Source organism: Chironomus tepperi, unplaced genomic scaffold (assembly GCF_022539635.2).
Source record: "Chironomus tepperi strain 1889 unplaced genomic scaffold, CSIRO-AGI_Ctep_v1 contig_257, whole genome shotgun sequence".
NCBI classification, from domain to species: domain Eukaryota; kingdom Metazoa; phylum Arthropoda; class Insecta; order Diptera; family Chironomidae; genus Chironomus; species Chironomus tepperi.
Window position 1 is genome coordinate 160,401 of NW_027226379.1, and position 20,756 is coordinate 181,156.

At 32.1% G+C, this 20,756-nt stretch overlaps 2 protein-coding genes across 2 annotated transcripts in view; both read right to left on the minus strand.

Moving 5' to 3' along the window:
• Nucleotides 1-4,904, minus strand: part of LOC139091582 (uncharacterized) — a 111,611-nt gene extending 106,707 nt beyond the window's left edge. Inside the window, exon 1 of the mRNA XM_070641725.1 lies at nucleotides 4,267-4,904. The gene's annotated coding sequence lies outside the window, so the exon portion shown is untranslated. The remainder of the gene's footprint in view (nucleotides 1-4,266) is intronic.
• A 1,649-nt stretch (nucleotides 4,905-6,553) lies between these two features.
• LOC139091634 (putative uncharacterized protein DDB_G0291608) lies at nucleotides 6,554-8,993 on the minus strand. The gene is made up of 2 exons (XM_070641783.1): nucleotides 8,787-8,993; nucleotides 6,554-8,707 (listed from the first exon to the last, which is right to left on the minus strand). Exons 1-2 carry the CDS (start codon nucleotides 8,991-8,993, stop codon nucleotides 6,554-6,556), a joined length of 2,361 nt encoding a protein of 786 aa, XP_070497884.1.
• Between the last annotated feature and the right edge of the window lie 11,763 nt (nucleotides 8,994-20,756).

Sequence of the window (20,756 nt, forward strand, 5' to 3'; positions counted from 1 at the left end):
ACGTCGTCGCAGCTTTGTCTTAGCAAAGACACATTGATGTTGGGTATGGAACCCTAATCGTTAAAGGATCGATTTTGGTTCTGTAGCATATTCTTTGCCTATTATGATCGAAAATAAGAAGTACAGCTCACAAACCACACCTTCCAACACACATCATCCCTAAACAAACCCCACACACATCTTTGTGACAATTTTTAAATATTTTATTCCATTTTATTCATTTTTTATTATCACCCATGTAGTTATGGAATTTTCATACACATCTTCTTTCATCAAGCAGTTATGGCTTTAGAGACATAATGACTAAGAAGAAAAAAAAGGTGAATATGTTTCACATAAGCCGATGTGAAAACATTCATAATAAAATAAAAAAATTGTATTTTTGTTGTTGCTGATGATGAGTCTCGCAAGTCGAGAGAAATGAAAAAAGGTTGTAAACATAATCATATGGTAATCTGAGGTAGATGCATAAAAACAATAATCCAGGGTTCAGCACTTGAGAGTCTTTTTTGTGTTGATTTACTTTTATTCTTTTGGTATGGTGCGGGGGATTTTTGGAGGAAGTGAGACTTTTTAAGCTGGATTATCAAGGGTGAAATAATGTTCTAATTATTCGTTAAATTTATTGGATTATTTTAAGGCATTAAAGCTTCTTAATGGAATGAGAATATTTGAGTAAATCCGGTTTACCTAGCAATTTATTTTATGGATGTCTGCTGGAGGTATTTTGTCATAGTTTTTGGTTTTTTATTGTCGTCTGCAGACATTTTTGGAATTTTTTTGTGGTTTTCTCGTTTTCAGCATGTTAATTGCTGGATTGTTCATCGGAACTAAACCGAAAAGAATTAAATTGAATAATCTTTGGTATGAGGATGATGTTGTAATTGTTTTGGGCTGGATTCTAGTGGGAAATGAAGTTAAAATTGGAAGTGCACGGTTTAATGCGGATTTATTGGATCTTGTGACTATAAATTGAGCCTTTAAGTTATGCCTATGAGTTGATACTTTTGTTTATTAGAGGATATTGACCTGTAAAATGATCTTTAAATGCATATTCGCTAACTTGAGCGAAGCAGAGCTCCACTAGGCTGTTATTAGGAGTTGGCACTAAGTTTATATGATTTTGTATCTCAAACAGCGCAATACAGTAGTTATAGAAACACCAGATTACTGAGTTAGCAACAAAACTAAAATATGACATTAAGATTATCAAAAAATCCTGGTTTTGTATCATTTTGACGACAGAAAACAAGTTTTGTCATAGAATGTTAATTGAGAATGGTCGAGAATAAGTTCTATTCTTGAACAGCAGCTAATAAATTCGGATCTCGTAGTCTACTCGATAGTCAATTCGACTCGAGTTGACTTTTTGATACAAAATCCAAATTGACTCCCTAGCAAGCAAAGAACATACTCACATGGAACCGTAATGTCATCATGGTACCAGAATAGCTGTTTGTCTGTTTGGGAATGCAGAATTGCAAAACAGGTACCTGTGACAGGCGAAAACCGTACAAATTCTTGATAATTAAAAAACGCATGTGGGAATGCTTTGCTAATCAGCAACTAAATTTGATACCTCAACAAATTTACTACCAAAAATCACCCTCAAACTCAATCAAAACCACAAGCAGAATACCCAGCTTATCACCAATCCAAACAACATCAAACAACTCCTTAATTAATAATCCATAGATATCCATAAATATAAAATAATCAATAAATATTTCCAATAGTCATAAAAATATTCTCATATGCAGCACAAACAATCATACACAAACAAAAATATTCTGTATAAATGTCAAATGCACAAGCCCGCATCATAGATTGACCTTCTTTCATTAATTCATGATTTCTTCTCGTTTGACATTTGGACTTAATTTTTTTTTTTTTGAAATCTTTGATCTAAGACTGCAAATCAATTTGAGGGGAATTATTTCATTGCTTGAGGTATTTAATGAAAGATTTTTTTGGGATTGTCTTGCTGAATTTAATGGATAGAAGAAGAATGTGAGAAAGTTGAGTCATGCAGGGCTTCTAGTTTTAGTTTAAATTGTTATTTATGTAGGTGACTTATATAAAATTTATGGAGGTAGATAGCAAAGATGAGGGTTTTGCATAGGAAGTGAGTTGATTGATGTTTGTTCTTGTAGTAAATTGAATGAATCTTGTCCGAGTAGCACGATGTGTTTGTAAGGATACGCAACGTTATGCGTGTTTACAGTAGTCACATTTTGATCGAATTGTCCCGCTCAAAACTGTAAGTTGCCGAAATTGTATCGCTTCGGATACGAAGTTACCCGAATTGTGTCGTTCTGACACGAAGTTATCCGAACTGAGCACTCGGACACGAAGTTACCCGAATTGTGACACTTGGACACGAAGTTGTCCGGAATTGAGTCCGCTCGGTCACGAAGTTACCCGAATTGAGTCGCTCTCGAAGCACGAAAGTTGTACGAGTTACCCGAACTGTGTCGCTCGGATACGAAGTTACCCGAATGCCTCGGATACGAAGTTATCCGAACTAAGTCGCTCGAACATGAAGTTACCCGAACTGAATCGGACACGAAAGTCTGATGTAGGATATGTCTAGATGTCTAGCTGTTCCTTAACTAGCTTTCTTTACATTTTAATTGCCCATCTCTTTACCTTCACACTTATTCTATTCATTCTTGTTGACAATTTAATTATGCAATTTACATAATTAACACTTCATATAGTTTGTACATATTCTTAAGACATTTTTTGGGAACTCTAAATCTGTTTCATGTTTCTACTCACTTACATTTCCTATCCATCTTCTTCAACTCTTTTGTTCTATAGTAATTCCATTAAGTTCCCAAATAATTCTATTAACATGTTATTTATTCAAAAAGTCTCTATTGAAAGGCGTAGTAAATGAAATCTTTGATCTTATAGGCTTTAATCTGTGTAGGTACATTATTATGAGGTAATGGAAGTGAGACCGATAGTATAATGTGTCTTAGAGCTGATCGGATTAACAAACTTTTTAAAAAGATTTCTAATGCTTTCTAATGTCGGCGCAGTTTAGGGATTTTAGAGAAAAAAAAATTTGCTAATCAACTGGCTGTTGATGTGAGAATTTTTGATGGATATTAGAGATTTTGGAATTGTAGTGTGAAGTTTCGAAATTTAGCAATGAACTTGAGCGGGAAAATTTGGGCAACTTCGTGTTCAAGTGACACAATTCGGATAACGAGCAACTTAATTCGTGTCCGAGAAACGACTTAATTCGGGCAATTTCGTGTCTGAGTAGCTCAATTCAGGTAACTTTGTGTCTGAGTGATTCAGTTCGGGTAACTTCGTGTCCGAGTGACTCAGTTCGGGGAAGTTCGTGTTCGAGTGACTAAGTTCGGGTAGTTTCGTGTCTGTGCGGCACAATCTGGATTACTTCGTGTACGACCAACTCAATTCGGATAACTATGTGCCCAAGTGGCATTATTCATACATCGTCGTATCCGAGTGTCACAATTCAAATAACTTCGTGTCTGAGTGTCACAAATCAGCATGTAGAACTGACATTCTATCATCACTGTTCTGCGCTAAGCAGCTAGGACAATTTTTCGTCTTGACTTTAATATGATGGCATAGTGGTGTCCTAGCGAATACGGTGGATGCTGTTCTAGTCAGATATTAACAATTGCTCTAATTTCCAGGAATAATCTAGCTCTAGATCTTTGCTGGTTAGTGACACTCAACACTTTTATTGCAAAACATGTCCAGAATTACCAAAAGAACTCAATAGAATTCAAAAAAAGCTACCTTATCTACTTAGACAACACCTCAAAGTCTATTAAGCCCTTTTGTTGCATATGACGCACTCATCCATTCATATTAATTAATCACATAATAATTTTAAGAAAGAAAGGTAATAAAATGATGAGAGATGAGAAACTAACGTTATAAAGATGATTATAATATTATGTTGCTTTACGACCATTGTTACAACAATGAACTGTAATGTTTTTTCAAAAGCTTATAATAATAAAGGTATGGAAATTGTGAATATCTTGTAATCTCCATAAATTTGCTAATAATTTCATACACGCAACTTCTAAGCACGCCCAATGATGCGTCAAGTAATTATAACGCGATCACCAATTAGGTGCACAAAAAATGTGTAGCTTTATTAAGTCATCCGTTTCGGTAAACTAATTTGATCGAGTTGCACTAATTACTCGTTTCCGATTTATTTTCGTAACGAAATTGAAAGTTGGAACTATAAAAAAAAAATTGGAAACTTACCTTGAAATCGAATTGAATTATCCAATAAGCACCAAAAAAATTAATAATTGATTCTGATTCCAATTTGGATGAGACCCAAATATGGATGGAAATATTTCTGTAAAACTAATAACAATCACTGTTTTTTCATCATCGTGTTTCTTGGGAGAGTCTAACGATATTTTTTTATATCCATAAAACTAGCACTTCTTCTTCCACACACAAATTTGTATATTTTTTATTTAGTCGTCAAGAACACAATGAGCAGGCACAGTATTCAAATGAACTACAATTATTTTTATGTATATATTTTTTTTTGTCAAAATTGCACACTTGAGAGGAATGAGAGAAGTCTATGCTGTATAAAAAAAACTTCTCAGAAATGGGTCGACTACCTGAAACGCTCACAAGGAAGAAAACAGCATAAAGTGAAGACGAAGAATTTTATTTTGTTATTTTTTTTGTGAAGCGCACAGTGAAATTTAAGTACTTTAAATATTCTCAATTATCATGAAACTACACTTTTTTTCAGCCACAACAACTTGAACAGCACTTTACGTTTAATTCCGCAATAATACACTTTATGATCCAAACTATAATAATTAACTAAAAAGTATATATATTTTATTTTATGGATCTTCTTTTTTGGAGGCACTTGATCAATCACAATACGTTAAAAAGAAACTGAGCGTTTATTAAGTTTTGAGAATGTTTAATCACTTATGTGAGGCTCACACAACAACAAACGAACACATGTGCGCACTTAAACGTGGTGTTGGAGCTGAAAAATGAGAGAATATGAATAAGAAACGAGATTTATGGCAGGGGTGCTCGTGTGTTGTTGTGTTGGGGCCTTTTTTATTTTAAATTTTGAAATTTTGAAATTTATGTTTTTGGATACATTTTTGAGATTTTTAACATTAAATTTGAATTTTTAAAATTTTGATTTTTAATTTTCAATTTTTAAGAATTTTTGAATTTTTTTTTAAAAAAAACTAAATTTTCAAAAATTCTAAATTTAATTTTTTGTCAATTTAAATTTAATTTTCAATTTTAAAGATTAATTTTCAAATTTGAAGAAAAATTAATAACTATAAAATTTTCAATTAAATTGAAATTTTAAATTTAATTTGAAAATTCTAAATTTATTTTGAGAAATTCAAATCAAATTTGTACATTTCAAAATCATTTTGAAAATTTTGGTTCAATTTGAAAAATTTACAATCAAATTAAAAATTCAAGTCATTTTTAAAAAAATTCAAATTCACCGTCTAAAAAGTTGGAAATTTAAATTTTTGTTTAAATTCAAAATTTCAACAAATTCTAATTTATGCCTTTGAATCTGTAAATTATTTTAAATTTCAGATTTTTCATTTGAATCTTCAAAACATTTAGTTGTTAATTCAAAATGAAATTAAAACTAAATTTTCAAATTTTCAAAAAATCAAACAAATAATAGAATTTTCTAAATTTTAAATTTTGACTACCAAAAATTCAAGTTTCGGTTCAAATTTAAAAAATTTAATTGATTTATTTCATTTCAAAACTTAATTTTAAATTTAAAAATAATGACAAAGTTCAAATTCAAATTTAAATTGTTGAATTTCTATTAAAAATTTCAAAAATGATTTAAAGAAATTAATTTGCAAACAAAATTCAAAAAATTTAAATGTTTCAAAAAAAATTCAATTTTTGAATTTTCAATCTATCTAAAAATTAAAGGTTGAAAATTTGAAAATTTAAAAATTGAATCAAAAATTTTTCAAATTGATATTTTAATATTTTTATTAAAAATTTCCTTTTTCAATTCAAAAATTGAATTTAATGTGAATAAATGCATAACTTCCGCTGGTAGCAGTCAAAATTAATATAAATCCCCCAAATATTTATAAAATTTTTCAAAAATCCTCAAAAATCTCATTTAAAACTCAAATCTCATCCTCAAAAGAATCAACAAGTTGCCCACACCAAACCATTCCATCCACGCAGGTAGCGAAACGCTGTAAAAATCAAAGCAAAAGAAAACAGAGAAGAAAAAAAAACATCGAAGAAGTAACAGAAAGAGAATTGGATAAAATACATTTGAGATGGTTTGCGCAAGTAGAAGAGAAGCACAAAAGAAAGAGTTGAAATTAAAGCGTCGCTTCAAGCTTAACTATTCAAATTTTCCTAACGGTTTTCAACGACTTTTTCTTACAACTTCAAAGCTCACTTTAATGTTTTTTATTCAATCAACTTAAACAATCTAGGGGGGGGAAATGGAATTACAGCTATAGCATATGTTCCTTAACAAACTTAATTTAATTAATTAATTTTCCTCGCTCTCCTTCTCCTCACCCAATATTTGAACACTCCTCACAGGCTTCTTTGATGAACTACTTTCAGTACTTTTAATAATTGTACTCGTCTCTTCTTGTTCTGGCTCCAATACAGTATGCACAGATGATGCTGACGATGCTAATGATGATGGTTGATATTGTTGATGTGGCTGTTGTGGATATGGTGATGGTGGCGGTGGTCCGCCCTCTGATCTTAATGCTAACATTAACATTCTATAAAGTAATTGTTCGCGTACGGACGGTGGAAGTTGATTATTATCTGTAACAGGACCTTGTAATAAATTATAATTAATTTCTTGTTCGGGTGAGATGGGCGGACTTGGAACTTGTGTTTGTTGTTGTCCATAATATCTTGAATTATATTGACGACGACGTGAAAATCTCTGTGAATCTTGATTTGGGTCAATTTGCTGTTGTTCTTGTTGTTGCTGTTGCTGTTGTTGTTGTGGAATAAATGGAAGTCTGCCACCTTGTGGAATCATTGTATCTGCTGCCTGCGCTCCACCATTCAAGTGTTGACTTATTGGCATTGAGGAGCTATAATATGGATTTTGGAAGCCCGGATCAAATAATCCTGATTGTAATGGATTGAAGTATGGTGGTCGTGGGATTTGTGAGTACGGTTGATTATAGTTGGGAATAAATGGAGGATATGCAAGTGGATTTGTTGATGGATAATATGGATTTACTCTGTATGGTTGTTGTTGTTGTCGTACAACTAAAATTTGTAATAATCTCTCGAAATCACGTACGGTCAGCGGTCTATCGTAATCATAAGGATTTCTTTGTGGATAAAAGGGTGGAAATTGACCTGGAAATAAGTCGCTGGGTTGCTGCTGTAATTGCTGTTGTTGCTGCTGTTCTGGATAAAATGGATTAATTCCATTAGGAATTTGTTGTTGTTGCTGTTGCTGTGGCACAGCTGGCTGTCCATATCGATTTACAGGCAATTCTTGTGCTTGAGGTTGTGGCTGAAACTGCATTTGCCTTAAATAATTTCTCGGACGATAAAGTCCTTCAAGATTTGGAGGTAATTGCCTCTGAAAAGCTCTTCGATCATTAAGTGGCTCAGTTGACTGTGTTGCTGGAATTTGTTCAACAAGACTCGGTGCTTGAGTTAAAATTCCTTCATTCTCTTTTGCCTCCTCGACAGCCTTAACTTTACTCTGTCGTTTCGGTGCTTTTGTATAAATTCTCTCCGTTGTCGTTGTCGTTGTCGTACCCGGCGATGAATTTGCTAAAATGCTTTGTAGCTGTGTAGCACGTTGTCTTGCGGCTAAAACTTGAAGTGGAATTTTTGGCTGTGACGTTGTCGTGAATAATGGTCGTACATTACCAAAACTACTACCATAAATTGCTGAACTTTCATCACCATCACCATATAATATTTGCTGTTGTGCTTCTTGTGCTTCATCGTCTGGCTTTAATTGTCGCCTTAAAGTATTTCCACGTTTAATCAATTCCAATTTTTCATCATTTTTCTCTTTCGATAAAATTGGCTTCATTGTCGTGACATCCTTGGACGTTGCAATGAAAACTTTACGTTCAATTTGATCAATTTCGACTCCTTTTTCAGTCACTGCTGATACTGCCTTTTTATTATTCAATGATGAATAGTTTGGTGATGTCGTGGAGCGTGATAAATATGGTTTTGGTGTTGGAACGGATGTTGCGTAAATAACAGTCGTTGTACCTTCAATGGGTAGTTTTGATGTCTCAGTTGACAGTAAGGATTGCTGTATATTTGGTTCGGATATTGATATTCTTCGTTTTGGTAGTTTTGGTATTGTTTGTACGACACTTGACTTTGTGCTTGGATTTGTTGTACTTGTCAAATATGCAAGTGCTGATGGTCGTCGTGTTGTGGATACAAATGTTCGATTATATCTTAAGGATGAGGCTGGACTTATTGTTTCATTTTCTTCAGTCTCTTCATTTACGACAGCTTTTATGGACGTTGTCTGTTGCTGGAGTTGGGGCGGCTTGTAGTCTTTGAATATTGTATTGTTCTGTGTCGAATATGAAACCCTTTTGACTTCACCATGCTCATCGATATAGCCATACGTGCCTTGTTTTACATTACCCTCCAAGTCACGCGTTTCAATTTTAAACGATCCGTCATCCTGCATATTAATGACACAAAAAAAAAAATTAATTAAATTTTTCAGCAATTAAAAAATGATCAAAAAAAAATGGAATTACAGCTTCAAAGCCAATCGTGAATGTCCCATCAGGATTTAATTTTCTTATTTGCTTTATTATTTCAGTCGCACTTGCATCTTTCGTCTCAGCATGCTCCAAATCTCCAGTTTTCATTAATTCATCACTTTCAATTTCAAGTGTCAGCTCGTCGTTAGCATAAGCGATGTGAAGAACACACAATAACAGCAAAATTGCACAATTCTTCATCATGGGAAAAATCTGAGAAGAAATATAATAAAAAATTTCCCTTTCAGTGAGAAAGCAGACATAAAAGATGTTTTGTCTTTTTAGTGTGACATAGAAGAACTTTATGAATTTCAATGTCTCCCATTATGTAATATCTATGAATATGGAATGTTTTGTTGCAGGCTGTTTTATTCTTTCGCAAACTTGAAAAATATTTTTTTACTTTTTCGGGCATTTTTATTACAGTTGAAATGGTTTTAAAGTGGATATTTCTGGAAATTTAAGGTATTTTATTGTGACATGAAAATTGCGTTTGACTGGTCATTGTAATGAAATTAATATAGATCATGCAATAGTCTCTGTTTAGAGAATTTTGGATAGTATTTAATCCTTTTGGACTATGTTTGTCCTTAGTTTGATTTACAGCAGAGATGTATGATCTGCAGTTTCGTAGGCATTATGCAAATCTTTTTTATAACGAGTATGCTCAATGGATTGCACTCTCAAAGAGAATACCATTCAAATACTGGTGCTTCAGTGCCCTATCGACACAACATGAAGATTACGGGCTCTGGTTGAACTTATTTTATTATATTAACTTCTTGTCATATCGACACCATTCTATATAATGTTTGAGAGATCAATCTCTGGTGGGAATTGAACCCACGACCTCACACAAAGGAATGATACAGATATCTGGTCGCTTGCCTAACCACACAACCACAGGACTTTAATCTCGAACAGACTAAATTTGCATATATATGGTTAAGGTATCGACCTTAGATTCCATTTTGATTGCACACCATACTCAGATACTACTCTAGGATGTAATTTACATCGGTTAAACAGTGTCTTAGTGATTATGCTTTCTCGAAATCCCGGTCCCGATCCTAAAAATTGCAACTTTCAATCCCGATCCCGACTTTTGAAATTTTCGAGATTCCGGGATTTTTCGGGATCGGGAAATCACGATTCCGATAGCGAGAAAGTATATTAGTGACTAAGTTGTGCTGCTCGGGACATCTATCCTTAACATAAAGTCACCGCTTTTAAAATTGTTCTGTACTTGCTGTTAGGTCTATTATTCTTGGTTACTGTTGCAATTGTAAGAAGAATTGGCAGACTTCTAGTTGGAAATGCTTCAATGCGGAGTACAGACTCCAATGGATGCACCTATTTGGCATTTTTTTTAATGACTTGCTCTGTCTTTCAGTTTTCCATTTGTAGTCTGAAGGCTCCAAGTCTTGTCAAAGTCTGGTTTGAAATAATCAACGTCTAACGATATGCTGTAGATTTTTAGGAACTACATTATAACTTATTCTATAAAAACGTAATTTCAACACTAAACTTGAATTCATTTCTCAAAATCATTTAAATATCCATTAACATAATTCCATGAAACCTCAACAATCTCACATATGTCATTACACAACTCAGTCTTCACCATAAATATCCACAAAAAAAAAGAGTTTATCCTCAATAAATCATTCCACATTTATGCAAATCTGTCGTAGTAACAGGAAAAAGGCCCTTAATCCACAGGAACTTTCATAACATGACTCAAAAAAAAAAAATCTGTGTAACCACAAAAATTATTATTATTTTTTTACATCCCGCAATAAAAATTGCACGTATGTTGATTGCGGTTTTACATCTGAGTCTGATTGCTTATCATATTTCACGAATTTACTTTTATTTTGTTAAGTGCGGTGCTTACAACACGTATTTTAATTAATTTTTATTATTGAAGGCACACTTTATTGTTGTTGATGCATACCTTACGATGAGATTGCACATATCCCATATCTTTTGTATGCTGTTTGACTGTAATCACGGCTGTATAAATATTAATAAAAAAATATTCACTTTGGACTGTGTTTTCATGCAGACTGAAAATGGTCAAATGATTTTCCATCCAACAAAATTGCCAGTATATATAAAAATTTTCCTACTACAAAAAAAGGCAGGCAGCAAGTGCAAATAGCAGCAGCAACAAAAAAAAAAAGCTCCCAGGCTATGAAGAGATAAATAAATTGTTTTAAGCCATTTCATTGTATAATTTTCATAGCAGCATTAGCGACCTTGCTAATTATTTGAATATTACTTCTCTTTCTATTTCTCAGTTCCAAACCAACCCTTCCTTCTCTAAGCAGTTGCCACAGTTCGCATTTTTTTTTTTGGTTGTGTTTTAGTTTATGGTCTAACAATTGACGCAAGTTGCATTCATTCTACATATAACGACAAACAGTAAGTGAGTATTGTTATGTTGTGTCTCTTCGCAGGGCTCAATGGAGGTATGAGAGACATAGTCAAATTTTGTATCCACAAAAAGTTTGTTTGGATAATTTTGATGTTTTTTGATATGAATTGAAAGACTGGGTTTAAATTATGCATTTTTGGTGGTAGTAAGCTTGAATATAAAGGTTTGTACAATTTGGGAATACTTAATACCTGATTTTGTCAACCAAAGAACTGGACTTACATTTTGGACACGATTGTCCTACACAATATCTCTCACTGTCAAAATGTCTCAGAACAAGAACCCAAGCAGAACATTAAGGCCAATTTTGGCTTTTCCCATGAAAATAGCGACAATTTGATGTTCTATTGACTATGTTGTGCTAGTTTATGGTCTAACAATTGACGCAAGTTGCATTCATTCTACATATAACGACAAACAGTAAGTGAGTATTGTTATGTTGTGTCTCTTCGCAGGGCTCAATGGAGGTATGAGAGACATAGTCAAATTTTGTGTATTATCCAAAGTTGGATGGTGATTTGATTCAAATTGGAGGAGTTTGAAGCGCATTTTTGGACTCAAATCAGACTATAAATCTAAATTGGCGACTTCGAGCTTTGGTTCAAAAATTCCAGTCATTGACTGCCTCAACACAAGAAAACGACACTAAATGAACAGAAAAAAAGGTTGTAATTATGAATGTTTCAAAAAGGACATGATTTAGAGCAATTTCTTACATTTACAAATGTCTCAAAATAAGTAACCCTTACAGCATATTGGGACGATTTCATTTTTCGTGATCGTTTCAACGTCAAAATAGGACAATTCCGAATAACGAGGATGTGCTATTTGGAGGATCTTCTTTCAATCATTATTCACAGCAACAATAATAATTGATCGTAGGAATCCTTCCTACAAGGTTCGATTCAGAGTTGTCAAGGGTCGAATTCGACTATATGACAAAGTCGACTCGATATCTGAGAGATTATGCTTTGGTTCGGCCAATAACTATAAGCCTGAACTTCTGAACCCTTCCTTACTTACTTAAAAGCAAGATAGTAATCCAAATTGCCGACTAATTTTGGATCTGACAGAAAAAGGCTAATTCCGAATAACAGATCCCGATTGGGATTCGAATCCACATTCTCCGATTTTTCGTCGCACGTTCCTACAACTGAAATGATGTGGGTTATTCGACTATATGACAAAGTGCCATATCTAAATTATGCATTTTCTGAATCCGCTTCATTCCTCCTGTTGCAAACAATGAGTAACATTGATAAGAAATTAAGAATCAATTCCAACAACTACAGAGTCTTACTATAGTTAATAGCTCAAACAAACAAGAGTAATCACAAGATTGAGCATGCCAAATTGAGATATTAATTGAGTATACTCATGAGTAAGTCCATTAAGGTTAGTATGTCCATTGTTTCTTAGAGTAAATCATCAAATAGATGCTAAATCCAACAAATCAATAAACTAACAGACATTCAGACACAATAAACCCACAAATCCAACTTAATAAGCATAATAAAAATTAAATAACAATAGTTTCTATTTAAAAAATTCATGTCTATACACAGAGAGAAGTAAACTACTGTAAGTACAGTATGCGGGTAAACAAAACAAAAAAGTGTGTTATCGTGAGAATTAGTTTTATGGAGTAGTTCATTGTTTTTTTTGTCAAGAATGAAACTAAAAGTCCATTTGTCTATAAGATCTTGAAGTTATAGTCATCGTCGTATAAAATGGCAATAAAAAGTGCACAAGGAGCAGCAGTTATCACATAAAGATGATTATTATGATGATAATGTCACATGATTGCAGCTATCATGAAGCTATGTCAACAGCAGGTTCTAATTTCTCACTTGAGGTAGTTATCATTCCTTCATGTCATGTCATGCATGTCCACCTGTTGATTGTTCTCATTCTGCAATGTGAAAAATTCCCACACTTATGTGCTTGTTGATTTTTCATATAAAAAATTGTTCATTCATGTACAGCTTAACATACATAAATAATAAATTTTAATTCATGAAAATGAATGAGCAATTGCGACATGTTGCCGGTAATAATTTAAAAATAACTTATTTGAATAAAATATTTATTTATATTATTTTTTTTTTTTGTGATGCATATATGCAGAATATTCTGTAGGAAAATGGCTTTTTTTTTGCGGTCAACCTTAATATTTTGTATCATTGTTTTGTTGCTGCTGCTGTTCTCAATCGTAATTACCCTTAATGCACTTTAGTATTCAAAATTAGTTGGATTTTGAATCTGATAGCTTAGTCAATTGTTATGAACATACTTAATTCCAACTTAATACAGCCTTTTTGATGCATAGACTATTTGTAGTCAGATTTCAGTATGAATGCTTTATGATGATTGAAATGGACTCTAACAATTTAGATGCAATATAACTGATGCCTACATGCAGATTCTGTCTAAATGCAGGGGCCGTTTTCTTCAAAGGTGGGACGGTACGATACTGCATGGCAAAGGAACACATTTGGTACACTTTGTATGACAAAGTGATACACATTCCAATACCATAACTGGTGCGCTGTCGGTTATCGTGGAACAATCGTGTTATTATACCGTACCTCTGGTGAGTCATTGGTACGAAACAGGGTCATACCTGATACAATGATACTCTAGGATACGGTAAAGTAAAACGTAGTTTCGACACTGATGTACTGAATGTACGGGCTTAGGCTATACAAAGTGAACCTCTGTGCCATACCAGTGGGGTACCTACAGAGTACCGTACCATACTATCAACAAAGAAATCAATCCCAGATTCTGTCTAAAGCTTTTAAGCTTTTAACATGCCACATAACTTAAGAATTCAAATTTTCTTTTTCATCCATATGTTTCATGACTTTAATTCCCACATTTGATCTCTCAAGTGTATCCAAATTCTCCAATGTTCCTTACAGTCACAATCTTGAAATTCAACAGCATTGACAACATCAATGGAACCAAGGATAAAAAAGTCTAATAAATCAATCTGATTTACACTCTCAATTGCCGTGTGAACTTAAACAGTCCTCGCGAAAATTGAGCACAAAAAAAATTTTGGCAAGGCTCCCCAAAAAATAATATTTATCCGCATAGCATGTATCCTTGACTCAAGTTCACATCATAAATCATCTGGATGTCTGTGACACATCACTTTATATTGTGTAACAATTTTTCCTGCATAGATCTTTATGCGATGATACACTAAAAGCTGTCGGAAAGGTTTTTTTTGTAGCTTACAGCCGTAACTTTTCATCTTCTTCTTCTTGAGGCTTGTTACTTCTTAAATTACATCTTGTTGTGCGTCACATACAATTGAAGACAACTGAATAAATTGCATTTCCCATGCACTCTTATTATTCTCATTTTTTACATCAATTTAATTTCCTCATTTTAATAAATTAAATTCATCATGTGTCAATCTAATGAGGCTTCCGTCTACCCTTATTATTATCAATTTACAACTTAACAATTGTGTCTTGTGCCGCATAACTGTGATGGGTTTCGGGACAGATAAATCTGCAAACAAATAAGAGAGACAGATAGAAAATTACATAATAATGATGAGAGAGATGGGTTCACTGCGTGTTGTTTTGACGTCATTCTATCTTAGTTCATTGAAGGCAAATTATCGGAGACTTTTCTTATCGGCAATCTTGAGGGTGAAGAGAGTAATTCAGAAAAGGGAGAAGTTTGAGGGCAAAAAAAAAAAGTGATGATGGGTCTTTTGGAGATTTGATGATTTTGTGCTGTTTAGTTAAGTTCTGGAAGATTAGATTGAAATTAACTGGAATTAAAGTATGGGTTGTTATCAAGATCAATTATTCTGGAGGATCCAACATTTAAGGGTATTGTAAAATTCAAAATACAATGACTTTGTAGAAATCAAAATTTAACAGTTTTGTAGTATTCAAAATTCAATGATTTTGTAGAATTCAACATTTAATGGTTTTTGAAGAATTTGATTGTAATATTTTGTAGAATTTGATAGTAACGGTTTTGTAACATTCAAAATGCGATGATTTGTAGAAATTAAGATGTAACACTTTTGTAGAATTCAAAATTACACAATTTTTAGGGTTCAAAATTTAAACATTTTGTAGAATTCAAAATTTAACGGTTTTGTAAAATTCAAAATTCGATTACTTTGTAAAATTCAAAATTCAATGATTCTGTAGAATTCGAAATTCAATGGTTTCGTAAAATTCAAATTCAATGCTTTTGGAGAGTTCGAAATTCAACGGTTTTGAAGAATTCAAAATTCAATGATTTTGTGGAATTTATTTTGTTCAGCCTGCCTTCCTTACTTACTTCCCTAGCCCTTACATATCAATCGAAATCAATGACCTTCAACCAGCATGCAGCAAGAAATGCCCCAAAACTTACTCCATAGAGAATAAATTCAACTCATCTCAACAGATCTATCTTAATTTAATTTGTTTCATTTTTTCGACAACTTAAAACGTGTCACTCAATAGATCTCAAGCCCGTCCTATAGATCTCGGCTTGTGCTATAATTTTTTAACAAATGAGCAGTTTTACCCACATTGAAATTTCATTGTTTCAGTCCAGTTTACAAGCTGACATTGTAAAATTTCCCAAAACATAAAACTTAATATCCATAGGCTCTTTAAACGTGTCGAAAATAGCTGAAATGAATAGATGCGACAGTAATTAACTCGGTTGATTGATGGAGATGCAGTATGAAGAGCCATAAAAAATTGTTATTTGAGCTACTGCACGAGTTATTCTATTTGTTGTTGTTGTAATTGTTTTAAATGATCATTCAGGTACGCAGCATAAAACCTTCAAAAATGTAAAGCAAAAAAAATCGGGAAGTTTTTCATTGTTTTGAGACAAATTTTTGTAATATTGATCTAGATAAATTGCTGAGCAATAAAAATTTGTCATTGCATGGTTCATTAAATGATGATTTAAGCTTTTTGATTTTTATTTTGGGTCCATTAATTGAAGTGCGATTATAAAATTTAGATAATCGGCTTTTTTCATGTTTATTGTAGTTAATAATATGGTTTTCAGGATGAGGAAGCTGATGGAACTGACAGTTAATGCTGATGATACATTTTGAAGGGCATCTGACTTCTTGCTTGGAAGATTTGAAAATGCAGAAATGGTGGATTGGACAGCAGGATAGTCTTCAATATATCCATTGATCCTGATGAATCTTGAGTTCGATTCCTAGTGAATATCAAGTTGAATTTTAGTGCATTTCTCAACTACATAAAGATAAGTTGTAACTAAAGATTAAGTGATAAAATGGCAACAGTGGCCTAAATTGGAGAGCGTTGGTCTTACGTAATATGAATCCTGGGTTCAATTCCAGGTCATGTTCAATTTTCAAAGTTCTTTTTCATTTCGCCGTTCTAGTCTCGAATCTCTTTTCGTGTTGGGTGCAATTTTGAGGTCGTTGGCATTTAATGTGTCTAAATGATTGTAACTGAGTGTATTGTAGGAATCATCAGTCTCTTCCAAAACATAATTGTGTCCATGCAATGTGCAGAACTTGCAAGTCGTTCGGTTTCCTTTATAAACTATTAGGGATTTTAAAGAGTGTGATGCTTTTTTTGTACAAATTGATTACGGAAATGGTCGGAATATAAAACGTACTTCTCCTAGCCTGACTTAGACTTGTTTGACTTCTACTCAGAAGGGTTTAATAAGCTTTTATTCTATCCTTAGATGTATTTATCTTGGCACATAGCTTGGTAATCAGTGTAATTTAGCAATATCAGGGTTACAACTAGAATGATAACACTTGACATTTGACCAGCTTCAAAGGAGTCTGGACTTCTGAGTCCATAATTCTCAAAAAAGAGTGTGGACTTTCAAAGTTATTAGTCGCAGTGCGGTTCCAGCTCATAAGTCTGGGATATTCAAATATAACATAAAGATATAATTTTTATTTTTTGTAACCTAAGCCATATGAAGGTTTTCAAGTTCATGTGAATTTTCAAAGGAATCTAGAATTCATCTACATCCTTTGTGTCACTATAGTAAATAGCCAAAAATTTCACTTTCATCATAAACAGAAATCAAAATCAAATTAAGTCCACACCAAAAATTTTGATCACTTAAAGCTGACATCATGTGACGACATATTTACTGTTTTACATCCACCCAACGCGAAGCAAAAATAATAAAATACTCTTGTTACACGCTGAAGTGGAAGTACTTTTTTGTCTGCAAAATTAGAATCGATAAATTTGCTTATGTATGGAAATTTAAGCTTCAAGAACGTCACACGAAACGTTATTTAAATTTAAGCAAAATTAATGCCTTTTTTTGTCATTATTAGAGCAAGTTCAGCTATAAGCAAGTCGTAAATTGTAGTCTGGCGATGCTCCCTGTTATTAGTCATCTATGAGTGAATCGTAATTAATTTTTTTAACTGTCGTGTAGTGAGTCAATGACTCGCAGCTTTTGTGCATTAATATATAGCATTAAAAATTTAATTTTCAGTTGTCATTCCATTTTCCGAGAAAATTTAATTCAATTTAACTCCCACAACTGTAACAGTTGCATACTTTGTTGCCTTAAATAGCTTATGTCCAAATTTTTTTTTATCATTTAAAATTTTAATTTTTAATGTTTTGCAAAAAAATATAATTTTTATGTGAGCTTTTGTCATAAAAATTTGCAGTTTGTGCTAAATTAAATAATAATAATTATGTTTTTAAATTATTTATGAAGTTTTAGGGCTGAAATTGTTAGTAAAATTGAAAAAATATAACACAAGAAAATTGAAATTAAAATTAAAATTGTTTTTGAAATAGAAAAATGGTTTCAAAATTGAAAAATAGTTATTAAATTTACCCATTTAAATTTTTGTTTAATATCAATTGAAAGCTTAAGAAATTTGACAAATTTATGAATTTATTCAATTTAATTAAATTATCAATTCAAATTATAATTAAATAAAAAAAATTAAAACTTTATTTAACCAATTTGTTACAAATTCAATTCAATAAAATTATAAATTTAACATTCAATTTCAAAAATTTAATTTTTAATTCTAATTTTCTAAAATTTCAAAGTTTTGTTTAATAAATTAAATTTATAAATTTCAAAAAAAATTAAAATTTAAAATTTAACATTATTAATTAAATCTTAAATTCTAAAAATAATAAATTGAAAATTAAAAAATTCAAAAAGTTTATTAATTTAAAATAATAATTTTTTAAAAATAAATTTAAAAGTAATTTTTTAAAATAAAGCTTTCAATTTTTATCAATTTTGAATTTAAAATAAAGTGTCATAAATTTATATTTATGAAAAAAATTATAAATTTAAAAAAAAAACAAATTCAACTTTAAATTCTGTTAATTTTTTAAATTTGCCAATTTAAAAACCATTTCTTAATTAATTTTAAAACTATTTCGATAACTTTATTATTTAAATTTCACTATTTTCAAATTTTAATTACAATTTCCTTCATAATTTTTCTATAAAAATTCTTAAATAATTGCTGTCCCACTTCTTATCAATCAACAATAACACCTTCATTATTGACTACTTAATTTCATCCACATTTACCTCTACAAACAAAAAACAATTATGATAACTCAAGTCTACATCCAGCAATGATTAAACAAACCCCAAAAAAGTGTAAACATTTATGCTCAAAAGTGCTGCAAAAAAAAGTAAACATTTTCACCACATGTTGACACAATTTTTCAGATACAAATCAGATTTATTGCTACATAGCCCTGAATTCAGAACTTTCAACTCGCGAGAATGTTCAATTTAATATTTTATGTAGCAACAAGTTCAATGACAAATTGAGTTAAACGATCTTGTGATTGAATATTTATTAAAATATATATTTGTTTATGTATTTGGGACTTGATGGTGCATGGGGGGCGTTCTTAAATGAGGTTAATTAAGAATTTGAGTCAGAGTTGGGAATTTGGTGATGAGAATCGATGGAAGCTTGTAAGAAAGATTTTTCGTAGTCACGGTTCTGTAAAATTCCGGGCCAAAACGGGACCGAGTTAGGATTATCTTGAGAATTCCCGGTCACGGTTCCGATCACAGTTCCGGTCTTGACATCGGCTTACAAATGCCATCTAAATCTTAACAGACAATGAGGATACTCACCAAAATGAACATGCTTATGAGTATATCCAATCAATATATTTGAGGACGCTCATTCTTGTGAGAATAATCATGAGCAAGCTCCTTGTCTGTTCAGGAAAATAAATAGACATCAGCATTGTGACATCACCTAACATCGGCATTCAGTATCATACATGTGTGATTGAGAGCAAACGATGATTTAAATATGGCTAATTGTTGGCTTATTTCACCGACTGATGACACTTTCTATTGACAGTTACTAACATGTGTCGTTATTAGATGGTGAAATATGAACAAAGGAATCATTTCGTCACATCTGATTTGAGTTTTATGCAAAATCAGACTGACATCCTTCATTAAACTGTTCATTTCCATAAATCCTTGGGAAGGATTCTGTTGATGGAGACATGTTTGGATGCAGTGAAGCACTTGGTATTGGCTCAACTCAGATTGCCATCAACTGTTGATTTGTTGCGATGGATTTGTTGATCTGTACAACTAGCAAAGTAAGTATCCAGCAAATCTTAAACAGCATTTGCAAATAAAAATCCTTATTATTCTTAAAAAGACTCTAAATATTCGCAAATAACCCCAAAAAAAGCCCCCCAAACCTTCCACAATCATGCACTTGACATCAATACAAATATTTTCATACATATTTCAACACAATCCTCATTTTTATTCAATATTTCACCTAGTAAAACAGCTTGCATGTTATAATTCAAAGAAGAATAAGTTAATGAAAATACATTAAGGCAGCAGTTCTAGCCAATGGTAATAAAATCGATTCCCTAATTCATCGTATTTTCATCATATTTCTAAATTAAAAAGGTGCAACTAGAAATTTCTTTTTTTGTGGATAATATTAGCATTAAGGAACAAAGGAATCACTTTCTTTTTAAGAAAGGCTAGGCAAATGCTTTTAAAAACACCACAGGATGTGCTACGAAATCTGATTGTGAGTTCAATCGCTCATTATGGAAAATGAATGTGTTAAAAACACTGTGAGTAAATGAAAATAATAGCAAATGCGATTGGAAAGGATTGTCGAGAACAGAAAAGGTTGTGATATTGGTGGAAGTGGTGAGGTATTGAGGTTGTGAAAGTAAAGCGCATTTGTTAAGAAATTGATTAATTTAACGGTTTTGAAAAATTTGAATTTGATGAACGGTTTTATAGAGTTGAAAATTTCAACGGTTTAATAAAATTCAAAAATTTAACGATTTTAAAAATTTTAAAATTTCTAATACTGTAAAATTCAAGTTACAACTGTTTTGGAAAAATTCAAAATTCAACAACTTTGTGAAAATTCAAAATTTTCAACGGTTTTGTAAAATTCCAAAATTGCAACGGACCTGTAGAATTAAAATTTTAATGGTTTTGGAAAATTCAAAAATTTTAACGGTTTTGAAAAATTCAAA